The 12,004-nt window shown below is 51.7% G+C and overlaps 4 protein-coding genes across 4 annotated transcripts; 1 reads left to right on the forward strand and 3 right to left on the reverse strand.

Moving 5' to 3' along the window:
• Window positions 1–2,588: 2,588 nt before the first annotated feature.
• On the reverse strand, window positions 2,589–3,922 carry ecm33 (GPI-anchored protein Ecm33; the record flags this gene model as incomplete). Its single annotated transcript, XM_053098642.1, has 3 exons — window positions 2,589–2,889; window positions 2,955–3,795; window positions 3,862–3,922. 3 exons carry the CDS (start codon window positions 3,920–3,922, stop codon window positions 2,589–2,591), a joined length of 1,203 nt encoding a protein of 400 aa, XP_052957545.1.
• A 1,546-nt stretch (window positions 3,923–5,468) lies between these two features.
• KD926_005420 (uncharacterized protein) lies at window positions 5,469–5,795 on the reverse strand (the record flags this gene model as incomplete). The annotated part of the gene is made up of 1 exon (XM_053098644.1): window positions 5,469–5,795. The coding sequence occupies one exon, from the start codon at window positions 5,793–5,795 to the stop codon at window positions 5,469–5,471; it is 327 nt and encodes a 108-aa protein (XP_052957546.1).
• A 2,686-nt stretch (window positions 5,796–8,481) lies between these two features.
• On the forward strand, window positions 8,482–9,871 carry alkA (DNA-3-methyladenine glycosylase II; the record flags this gene model as incomplete). Its single annotated transcript, XM_053098645.1, has 3 exons — window positions 8,482–9,497; window positions 9,606–9,728; window positions 9,808–9,871. 3 exons carry the CDS (start codon window positions 8,482–8,484, stop codon window positions 9,869–9,871), a joined length of 1,203 nt encoding a protein of 400 aa, XP_052957547.1.
• A 523-nt stretch (window positions 9,872–10,394) lies between these two features.
• KD926_005422 (ubiquinol--cytochrome-c reductase subunit 7) lies at window positions 10,395–11,231 on the reverse strand (the record flags this gene model as incomplete). The annotated part of the gene is made up of 4 exons (XM_053098646.1): window positions 10,395–10,484; window positions 10,675–10,728; window positions 10,792–10,900; window positions 11,116–11,231. 4 exons carry the CDS (start codon window positions 11,229–11,231, stop codon window positions 10,395–10,397), a joined length of 369 nt encoding a protein of 122 aa, XP_052957548.1.
• Between the last annotated feature and the right edge of the window lie 773 nt (window positions 11,232–12,004).

A 12,004-nucleotide genomic window follows, 5' to 3' on the forward strand; every position in this document is an offset into this window, starting at 1 on the left:
CATCCAGGTCCAGAACTCTATATCGTTTTCATGCAAGGCATCCGACAGGTATCATCGATCTATCTATCATGGGTTCACCACGGTCATTCCAAATAGTCTCTCTCTTTCGTTCTCGCGGTTTCCGGTCTCCCCTTCCGTAGAGTTTCACTTTTATCCATGTAGTTTATTTGGAATGCTTCAATTCGTTCCCCTTCTTCTGTCCTTAGGTATGCCCTTCCTCGGAGAAGATGAGAGGAGGCAAGCTACTAAAAATAAAAACCATGTCAAGACCGATAAAAAAGCAAAAAAAAAAAAAGTGCTAGAGCGCGTGAGATGACGCGACACAACCAACTAAATATAAAAATAAAAATAAAAAGAACCTGGCCGTGTTTAAAGTTGGAGATCATCGCATCCCCCCATTTCGGTCCTTTGCTACGGTGCGGGGATTTCTCTGCGTCCAGTTCAGTTCGCGTCGCTTCGGTCTTCGCGCTCTTTCTCTCTCTCTCTCTCTCTCTCTAGCTCTCGTGAATGTACGGAGTATGCACTGTATATCCTCGGTTGGAAGGTGCCATTTTGTTTAGATTAATCCACCTTTTTTTCTTTAGCGTGACCGTAGTACGACGCAAGTAGATATTATGGGGAGTAAATCTGACATGAAAGCTCCCCATTCGGTTGCCTGCTTTCCACGGTCCGAGCAGCAGCAGGAGGAGCATTTGGATAGATTCTACTCTCTCGTGCCTGCAAGACAGGCACCTGCCTCCCTACCTAGCAAGAACAGACCTTTTGGCGGCCGTAGGTATTTCGTACTCCGTACACGTACACTCAGGTGCTGGTGGTGTTGGTGGTGCTGGTACTTCTGGCTGGGCTTGGGTCTCTGGATCTCTTCCTTCCACCAAATCCACTCACTCACTCGCTCGCTCACTCACCTACCATGTATCATCATCAATAGACCCAGCCCGACCCAAACCCGAACCCGACCTCCATTTCCTAACTAGAAGGTCCAAAAACCTAAGATCTTTGACCCGACCAGTAACCGCACAGCCTCAGCTCGAATAAAAAGGGCTGCATTGCATCTAGGCCTCGTCTATCCGGACTGGCTGGCGATCTCTAACCGACTCTCACCCACTATTGAGATCGATCACGGATGTCCCCGTAGACCGGGGGGAGAAGGGAAGGGGAAAGGGAAGGGGAAGGGTGGCTCATGGATGGATCGACCCACTTGAAAGGGAGATAGAGCCAGGAAAAGAGGCAATTGCGTATGACTTACTCCATATGCCATACGTACATACGTACATACATATGTACTCTGTATGAGATTTGTTGTGAATTGTTCACGTGCTTTCTTTCAAAAAGACCCCTCTGTATATTCTCCGAGAGTTGAATCATAGGGAAACCACCTATGCTCCTATACTACTCAACCCCAAGGTTTGTCAAGATATGTAAATGTCCTAGGTAGTTGAAACCCGTGACTGAAGAATCCGCAGCACCGGATGGGTGCTCATCCATGCACGTCTCCTGTTTCTATGCCCAGGACTGGGTCTTTTCGCGATCTCAAAAGTGGCAATCTCCTCCGGGCTACTCCGTAAAGTGGCGAAGCATGCAGACAGTCAGACAGACAGGACAGACAAGCAAGACAGCCCGAGGGCGAGAGTCAGAGACGCAGACTGCAAAATCCCGTGCGAGAGAAGAATTGACTGGTCATTTCGCCTCCATCGTCTCATGATCTCGGGGGGCGGAAGAAAAAAAAAAACTTTCTTTTCTTCGATCGCTGGGTTATGTACGGTGTACGGGCCTACACATGCACGGTTCCATCCATGTACGAAGCACATACCCTTCACGGGCCGTCGCCCTTCCTGCTTCCTCATGGGAAGGAAGATGATGGGTAAGAAAGTTAGATACACGGTACATGATTTGCCGCACCCGTCCCGATGGAGATGAAGATGAGATCACTCACTTCTGGTCCCGAAGCGTGCATGACTTCATCTGTTCTTGTTTCTTCAGTCGGCCTCTGCCAAGGCCTGCAGTTGCAGATTGCAGCAGATTGCAGATTGCAGTGGCTCCATGGGGTGGACAGCTGGCACTGGATCCATCGGGTTCAGCTCGACGCGGTCTTCGTCACCGTCGGCTCTCGAGTCGACCTGCTTCAGTGGGGTTGGATCATTCTTAATTAGAGTCTAGTGGTGAGCCATAGTGGTAGAAGGTTAAAAAAGGTGTCATTGAGAAGGACGACTATCATAAACAGGTAAACGTAAACTCCGAAAGGAATGTCTATCAAAGAAATAAGAACAAAACTGTTAGGCTTTGGCCCTCAAACCTGGACTTTGTCTTGCCCATGGGGCTTTGCGGCAAAGTCAACATCGCAGATCACCCGCCACTGCTCCGGGCCCACAGGGAGGTAATCAACATTGTATAAAACTCCGCGCCAACAGGTTCCGAGGACAGATCCCAAATTAAGAATTTTGCTCAAACGAGATTCAATTATTATCATAAGAACAACAAGGTACTGGACAAAAGCCCCAATGGTTATCAGACGACTCTACACGACCATAAACAAGGGTTTATAAAGTTATAAAGAAAAGACACACATTCAATCGACTCGGCATCTGCATTTACAGAGCGTACTGGACGAGAGCACCGAAGACGGCGGCCAGACCCATGGCGGGCATGTTGGCAACGTTCATGGGGGAGGCACCCTCGCTGGAGGAGGCAGAGGCGCTGCTGCCGCCGCTGGTGCCGCTGGCACCGGAAGAGCCGTCCTTGGTGGTGGGGTGAGCCTTGTTGCCGGAGCACTCGTACTTGCCGCGGATGGTCTTGTCCTCCTCGAGCTTCTTGAAGGCGTCGCAGCTGAAGTTACCAGTGCTCTGCATGTTGAAACCGCCACGGACGTTCTTCAGGGAAGGAAGGGAAGCCCTAGAGATAGAATTAGTGTATGAATATAGAATGAATCCAGAAGTCCCACGAAGCAAAACACTTACTTGTCGAACTTGCCGCTGAAGTCAATGGCACCGGTCACGGTCTCGAGGTCAGGGAAGCTGATCTCGCCGAGCTTGTTGTTACGGGCGATCTGGAAGCCACCGTTGACCTTGGTGAGCTTGCCCATGCTGATGTTGGCGAGCTTCTGGTTGTCGTTGAAGACCAAGTCACCGGTCTCGGTAAGGTTGGGGGCGCTGAAGGACTTGAACTTGTCACCCCAGAAGCCGAGCTGACCGGTCAGCTCCTTGAGGGAGGGAATGGAGACGGAAGAAACGTTGCGGAAGGTCATGTTGCTACCACCGGCAAGGTTGGGGAGCTCAATCTCCAGGGAGTCCATGTTACCGGCGAAGTTGATCAGACCGGTGGCGTTCTTCAGGTTGTTCACGTTGACGGTCTTGAGAGAAAGGTTCTCGGTGATGTCGAAGGTACCGACGGTCTTCAGGGAGATACCGTCCAGGTTGGTCAGACCAGTGTTGGTGATCGTGACATCGTCGGCCTCGGTGATACCCTTGTTGAAGTCGAGGTTCTGCAGCTGGGGCAGAGCGGCCCACTTGACAGTTCCGACCTTGTTGAGAGAACCGAAGCTGAGGGTGGTGAGGGTGGTGAGACCGTTCAGCTTGAAGGTGTCACCAATGGAACTCAGGCTCGAGGCGGCCAGAGAGCTCAGGTTGTTGGCACCATCGACAGTCAGACTGCCGGCAATCTGCTCAACACCGTTGATGTTGATGTCGCCGGAGACGTGCTCGCTGATCTCAACGTCACCCTTGAGGGTCTTGCAGCTGGAGTACTTGTCGGCATCCTCTTGGTTTTCGATGGTGATGGACTTGCCGCTGCTACCACAGTCTACGCGATTGTCAGAATGGGACTGGTCTCTTGAGTCCAGGTATTATTGCGCAGTGCTCTACTTACCGGCAGCGAAGACGGCCTGGGTCGCCATCAAGGCGGGGAGAGCATATTTGAGGAAACCCATTGTTCGATGTGATTTCGCACTACTGTTGATGAAACCCAGTTAGCATTTTCCGATCTGGTATCGAGACAGCGCGCAAGCCCTCAACCTCCATCAGGGAATGCAAAAGACCGCAAAGGAGGATAGGAGGGGCAAGTAAACAAACATGACTTGCGAGAAGATGAGTACTGTTCAAGCAGAGACTTACCAAAGATGGATGAGATGGATATGATAACGGGGCGATAGACGGGCCCTTTGAAGACAATATAGAGTGGCAGCGAAAGAGCTGAAAAGGGGTTTAAGATAAATAAACGAGTGAAAGAAAAGAGAGGAGGCTTCAAACGAAGGGGAAGCTTAAGACGGCCGGGTCCAGGGAAATGCACGGATTAGGCAGGCACGTTCTCAAAGAATGAAGAGGAGAGGGAAAGAGAAAAAGAGGGACTGGATGGCAAAAAAGAAAAGGCGTCAGAAGTGGGAAGGAAGAGACAGACTTTCAGGGAGGACAAGGAAAGGAGTCAGTCGTGGCCCGAGAAGTGGAGCTGGTCGTTTTGAGACTTTTGCGACGGGGCGTTTCTCCTTGCGAGGGCGTCTGGTATCAGGTACGGTACTGTACTCCGTACAGGAGTATCCCGTCAGGGCGAGGACGTGGTCAGGTACCGTATGGTATGTATCCAATTTGTTTACTATTTTTCTTATTGATCAACGTCCTGGATTCTCTCGATTATTGACTTGTCCTGCTATTTACTATTCCCTCCCTTCCAGGTTCCTCACTTCATAAACAATAACAATAACAACAATAACAGGAACTCGCAGGGGGGGGGAGGAATCCATTAACCACAATTGTCCAATTCATTCCCCCCCCCCTTGGTCTACCACACGGGGAGGAGAAAAAAAAGAAAAAAAAAAGACCCGCGGCGCATCCCGCAGGCTTACGCAGGAATCCTGTTTTTCCCGTTCACTTCTTTTGGCCGGAAATGAGTCCGTTGTGGCTAGTCCGCCCCATCCTGTAACACCTCGCCAATGGTCGGGGCTGCCCCCCGCCGCTGATTCGCTCCCCGAACCCCCTTTAGCTTCTGCTCATTTTCTCATTTTCATGTCTGAAACAGTTTGGTCTGGTTTGGTCTTGCCTGACACCTCCAGTGGTTACCTATTATTATCATGATTTCTGATCTCGAGGGTTTCGCCATCGGTTGGTACAATCCATCCGCGGTACGATGTACTCTCGAGGTTCAGCGATCAGAGTTCTGCACTTCGCGTAGGGCAGCCTCCCCGTCTGGAGTAGGTAAATCATCAACATCAATAGGTACCCATATTTACTTGTCGAGTAAACTCTCTGCCAGCTGTTCCATCCAACAGAGCAACGATATTCCGTGCCTGGCGTGAACGACAGCGGATTTGCTCAGTTTTCATGATCATCGTGAAGATCGGTTGCAACATTAATCTACCAGCCGACTAGTATAGCCGCTAGGAGGGGCCAGACTCCGGTACGGATACCAGGCCGATACTCTCCTCTGGGACGTTCCTCGACCAAAATGTCGCCATGTGTATATCTGTAGTTCTATACGGGGCACTATCCAGCCATTTCGATATAACGATCATTATCCGCCGCCGGATCGTCCGTCGACCTCTGTTTCCGGCCATCCCATCCTCCTTGATACCGTTGCCCATTTGATAGGTATTCTAGAAAGGCGACTGGAATGCGACCGTCGTCGTCATGGTCCAACCAGAGGCTGAGTCGACCAAAATAATCCAGCAGAAAAGTTGCTAGGAGAATTCCAAGGTCAGAACCTGGTGATCGGTCCGATACGGTGGGAATTCCCAGTTGTCCTGCGACTCCTGCCTGCCACTCGGACGGTATGCGACGCCGGGTAGTTGGCGGGGTGCTGGCATTTGCCATTTGCCTCGTCGCGAAATGTAGCGGATTCAGGTGACCGACAGGACCCCATTCTTCCATTCATACTTTACGAAGTATCTTCGAGAGAACATCCTCAATCATCACAAATACTCAGTGTACTGTTTTTGTGCGAGGACTGGACCTCGAAGCTTGGATTCGGCTGGCGTTCGGGTACCATGGACGAGGTGGATCATGGTCAAAAGTCACAAGTATCCGTACCAGCAGAGAATAATAAAAATAAAGTGGCAAAGTCCAGATCCAATCACGTGTCGATGTATCGCGCTGGTAACAGGTTCTGTCACATCGTTACATACTGTACTGTCGCGCGGCCCACCATGCAAACTTGGACTGTGCAAAGCTCCTGAAATTGTCATCTTGCGATCACTCACCAACTAATTATCGAGTCGCGACTTGCGGAAATATTCATCATCGTCACTTATAATAATAGACGCCTTCAGATCCCTTCCCTCCCTTCGTCAACGAATTCTGTTACTGATGATGTAGCACTGCGTCGTGATCGCTTCAACGCGAGGGTGTCCTCGATTCATCGTTTCGTCCATGAAAATAGCATCAACCACTCGATGCTGTAAGGAGGTCCAACCGGGACTCGATCCTGTGACATCGACTCGAGGTCAGCTCGAGAATCGCCCTCCTTCATAAGATGAATAATGCTTAGCATTGTTGTCTGTCGACTCACTGACTGTCGGTCACTTATTTCGATCGCTTGCGCAGTTTAGAGTTGCTCACTTATCAGCTCCGCCGGCGTGGACGCCCCATTTGTCTGCTCCACAACGTATCCGTTGCAATTAATCCTATGGGGGTGGGATTTGTTTAATTACTCCTGTAAGTCTGTAGTCCGCCCACACTCCACGGCCTCTGAGACTCTCCCGCTTGCTGCTGTATATAGTATCATTGTCTCTTGTCAATTTCAAAACTCCCTCGTCTCATCGACTCATCTTCAGGACCATGTCATTTCTTTGTCTGGGTGTGATCTTCTTTCAAGTTACACCAGGTCGGGTCTGATCATCGAATAATGTAATCATCCAGCAGCACGTACCCCCGAACGCCACCAGAGGCCAAGCACAGGTAGCTGTACGCTTGATAGGGAGGATTAATGGCCTCGTCGAGGACTGAGGACGAAGAACCCTTCATGGATGGAACCCTCGACGCGAAAAGAAAAAAAAAAAAAAAAACACGCGCATAATTCAATCAATTGATGATCACAGAATAATATTATAGTTCTCACTACAGCGTTCGCTCGTGCAACCACGTACTGTGTATGTATTTTGCTTATCCTCTGGATGGTTGTATTTCGTCGGAGATAGTTATGCAAGTGCAGAGTTTGGGGCCGACCATCCTCATCTTACACCCCTGCTAGCAGTGCCACTCTCGTGCTTCCGGGCCAGACTGGCTCGATAATTGTAATGCTATCCACGCAGGAGGTGCTATTATCTGACCACACTGGCATGCCGAATCGGGCTGTTGGCTTCCAGTAGTATTTCCCGAGCGAAGCTTTCGATGTTAAATTGTCGATGGGGGCTTTTGCATCCTGTGACTGCTGTCATTGTATTCTGAGATCCTCACTAGAGTCTGGAACCAACGGCCCGCGTATTAATAGTATTCATAATTTGATAGTGACCCCCCTTGGCGGCCTGACCCTGCTCCGTCCTGAGCTGCTTTAATTATTACGGCTTCTCCACCAGGGTCTGGCGGTTGCGGTCCGTTTAATTACTTCCTCCCTCTTGGGCCAGTTTTTTTGCAGTTTGACAGGACGATGCTCCGTACTTTACCTGGCCGTCGGGTCTTAGATAGATGGCCGAAAACTCACCCGGTGGGCTGCGTCTGCCAGATGACGCAAACTGGGGTTGTTCTGTGTTACCTAGATATAATTCTGATTCTGATCTTTATGGTTGATACCGCAGACCCGTGAGATCGACCCGGGCGAGCTTCGTGTTTCGCCTGGCTTTGTTTACACTTTACGAGACCTAAAAGAGCCCTGTACGTAGTACTAGTAGTATCTAGACAGAGGTTGGAAATTTTACCCTGCAAGAGAAGGTTTACTTCGACCAGACTAGAATGCGAGACATGGCGAATAACGTTCCTGCTGGGCGACTATGGGGTAGGAGTAGCGGGCAGTACTACCACACCCTTTGACCTGTGCGAGTGCTCCTAGACGCGAGGGTGGCCTTCGCTTTACTGAGTATGTTATCATGCATGGGCTGAGTGCACTTAGTAGGGATATTGAATGATCAAATTGAACTTATGCGACCAATAAACAATATTCTTGTTGGTAGTGGCCGAAGTTTTGCCGGATTAGCCAACATACAAATGTCGAGAGTAAATAGGAACTACCGAACTCCATAATGCCACAGGACGAATCGTCTGTACGAACCAGTAGTACAAACCTGGTCTATATCTGCTTCTCGTATCCAAGAAAAACCATCAAATTTTAGATGTAACCCCCCGCAAAATCCCGTTAACGGGTTGGCAAGAATGTGGACAGGAACAAAGCATGGATGACTTATCCGAGCTGACATGCGTCACATCCCAAGAGCGCCAGACATCAATGCATACCTGCCAACAAACAGACGCGGTTTGCTTGCAACCTTCATAGCTATAGTCCACGTCAATCGATACATACACACCCGTCACCTCCCGGACCAGTCTATATAAATAGACCTTCATCTTAATGATGGTTCTCAGGCGATCTGCTCGCCTAAGCGCAACACCCAGCAAGGCCGCATCGCCCCTATTGCAAGCCCGCACTCAGACAAACAAAGCCGGCAGGGCTCCGCCCAGCAGCAGCAAAGGAGTGACCAAGGCGCGAAAAGCACCGGAGAAGAACAAGGGTGCCTTGAACTCGAAAGTGAAAAAGACCCCCCTCCCGCCTAAGGCGACAACAGCACCAGCAGCCGGGGACGGCACTGCGGGCGGACATGAAGCAGCAGCGCCCCAGAACATCTTCGATCCATCCACCACCACGACTAGCTCTACCAACCGGTCGCTGCATTCTACCCCTCCGCCTCTCGACCGACCCGTCGAGCTTCACGGGACAAATGCCCCCCTCCTCACGCCCCATGGCTCTTCGGTTGTTGCGTATCCGCCCGGTAGCAGCACCGAGGACGCCTCTCCCAGGAAGACCGGTCGACCTCGTCCGACGGCCACTACGGGCACGCTCCTAGACCAAGCCCTCGCGCACTTGATCGCCGCGGACTCGCGACTCGAGCCCGTCATCAACCAGCATCCGTGTCCCCTCTTCTCGCCCGAGGGACTGGCCGAGCCGATCGATCCGTTCCGCGCTCTGGTCGTCAGCATCATCGGACAGCAGGTGTCAGGCGCGGCGGCCAAATCGATCCGCGACAAATTCGTCGCCCTGTTCAATACGACGACCGAAGGTCAAGGAGATGATCCTGCGAACTCCGGGGGGAATATTCGATTCCCCACCCCCGAGGAGATCATCCGGCTTGATATCCCCACGCTGCGGACGGCAGGTCTCTCCCAGCGCAAGGCCGAGTATATCCAGGGGCTCTCGCAGAAGTTCGTAGACGGGGACCTGAGTGCCCGGATGCTGGTGAATGCCAGTGATGAGGAACTGTTCCAGAAACTGATCGCCGTCCGAGGCCTGGGCCAGTGGTCCGTCGAGATGTTCGCCTGCTTCGCCCTGAAGCGCATAGATGTGTTCTCGACTGGTGATCTGGGTGTGCAGTAAGCGGGCCCCCTATTCCTTTTTCTACGCAATTCGAAGCCTGGCAGCACCGGTGCCGTGCTTGCCATACCCCCAGATTTCGACCATGAACTGACATTTTGAAACAGAAGAGGCTGTGCCGCATTCGTGGGTAAGGATGTGAGTAAGCTCAAGGCAAAGGGAGGCGGTAAGTTCAAGTATATGGCCGAGAAAGACATGTTGGAGTTGGCAGCGAAATTCGCCCCATACAGGTACGTGCAGAGCCCTCAATCCCCTCTTCCCGGTCCACGGCGAAGACAAAAGAGCCACCAGTCTCACATGGACACGTAGGAGCCTTTTCATGTGGTACATGTGGCGGGTAGAGAACGTAGACATTGCTGTATTGAATCCATGAGCCAAACGTGAGAGCATCTCGTTAGTTCGTTCGTTCCACTGTTTCTATGGGATTCGGTTGGAGTCCATTGATTTGATTGGTATAACATGTATTATATGACCAGTGTTGAGTGACACGATCTTGGCCGCCTGGTAACAGCATGCATGAATGGCATGGCCTTTCCTGCACTCGGTCATGCCAGCACCAGATTACTGTTGTCCTGGGGATGGGTATGGAGATGAACCCGAACAGCGCCGGTAGGCCATGCTCCCAGCGCGAACCCCGTTGTCCTCATCTCGTGCTACGGATTACTCGTCAAGATTAACGTGCAAGGATGTGATGGTCAACAAAATCGAGACAAATGAATTTGTACAGTATCAGTACACGTGATCGAACGTATCAAAGTCAATTAACTTCCAGCGCAGGTCCATCGCAGCGAAGCGCGACGGTCAGAAAAAATCCCCCCTTGTCTCTCTATCTAGCCTGTCTATTTCCCCGGCGCTCCTGTTTGTATTTTGCGGCAGTAATGTCTGAGATTGGACATTTACCGCTTGACGACGAGGTTGTCGAGATCGGCGCGCTCCTGCTGCTCCTTCTCGATTTCGCGGATGATAGGGCTCAGATATTCGACGTCCTATTGACAATTGTCAGCCTCGAGTCCCTTCGATAACTCCTATAGTGATATCTGATCCTCTTTCGAGGCGTTGGATCGATCGGATATGGGTCGTGCATCAGGTGACAAATCCGGCTCACGGGATTGGCCGATGGCTTTTGCGGAGGTATGGGGACGAATTGCAGGCGAGATTATACGAAAATCGACTCACCTCGCTAGGCTTGGTCTGCTCAGCAGCGGGAAGGAGGGTGTGAGAGACAGAGCACTGATTGAGAAGGTGGGTTAGTTCGCTGATTTGCTTCCGGAATCATGGGAGGTCGGTTCGAACCTGGAAAGCCCTGCGGATACGGAAAACACGGTCGTAGGCCTCCTTGGGAGGAAGACGCTTGATGGCGGTCTGGACGGTCTCGCTCTCCTCGGGGACCAGGTCATCGGCCCTGATCACGGTCAGCTCTGCGACTTTTTTTTTTTTCTTTGGGGATCAATGGTATCAAAATTGTTCCGCGGACAAGGCGCAGATCGGGACCCGGAACAGAGACCGAATAGGAATAGAAAAAGGAGAGGGTCGACAACCCAATCGAGCTCTATCGCATCTCCAAACCCATTCTATTTGGTCCCTGCCCTTGGGAATCGTGGAGGGATGGGCGTTTACCTCAACCCGAGTTTCCGGTAGCCGGCAGCGTCGGTGTACCAGTTGGCAATTGGCGTCATCCAGCGCTTGAGCCAGGGGCGCTTGACGATGTAGCCGGCAAGAGAAGGAGCGGACATGGTGAATGATTCCAGAAGAGGAGGTTCTGGGTCCAATTGACGGGATGATGTGGGAGGAGGAGGTGGTGGTTCGCGGAGTGTCAGTCAAGCTGAGCGAGAGTTGGCCCGACGTTGGAGATTGTGCAAAACGGAGGTTCGACGGCTGACTTTCCCAAAAACATCCGATCCTTCATGCCTGAGGCATAAGGTTCACCCTGCCCGCTCCGACAGGCTACACGTGACCGATGGTCTCACTGCTGCCTCAGGCCTCCATGCGCTTGAAGCCGGGGTGGATTCTCTCTCTACCTGACCGGAAGAGACTCTCGTAACTTGGATTCACTTTCGTTCACAATCCTCCGCGCTGTCCCGGGTTCGCATTTCTCCCCGACACTTCTAGCGGACTTGATTCTCTTGGGCCCCAACCTTCTTCGATTGCCGCTGTCTTTGAACTGATAGGTATGATGGTCGTCAACCGTTGAATCATTCGCCCTGTCATTTTAGCTCCTGTCGAGGAGCCGCGCTGCTTTCACGAGACCCCGCCCCGTCTGTGCTTCGGATAGGGCAACGTCCAACGATTAGACAATCCGGCAGCATCGGAACACTTCGCACGCAATTCCTGCCCTCCTCCTCCGCTCCTTCGTCTCAACCTACAAGCTCCCCGAACGACGAAATCCGTCACCGCCGCGATCAAAACAGATTCTTTTGGGTTCCGGAGCGAGCACCGATATGCTCGGGTCCGGGAGCCCTCGTGACAACTAAGACGGATAGATAGATCGATTCGAGTGTTGGTGGAG

The sequence above is a fragment of the Aspergillus affinis genome (assembly GCF_023601865.1).
Source record: "Aspergillus affinis strain CMG 70 chromosome Unknown NODE_26_length_314309_cov_85_634089, whole genome shotgun sequence".
NCBI lineage: Eukaryota > Fungi > Ascomycota > Eurotiomycetes > Eurotiales > Aspergillaceae > Aspergillus > Aspergillus affinis.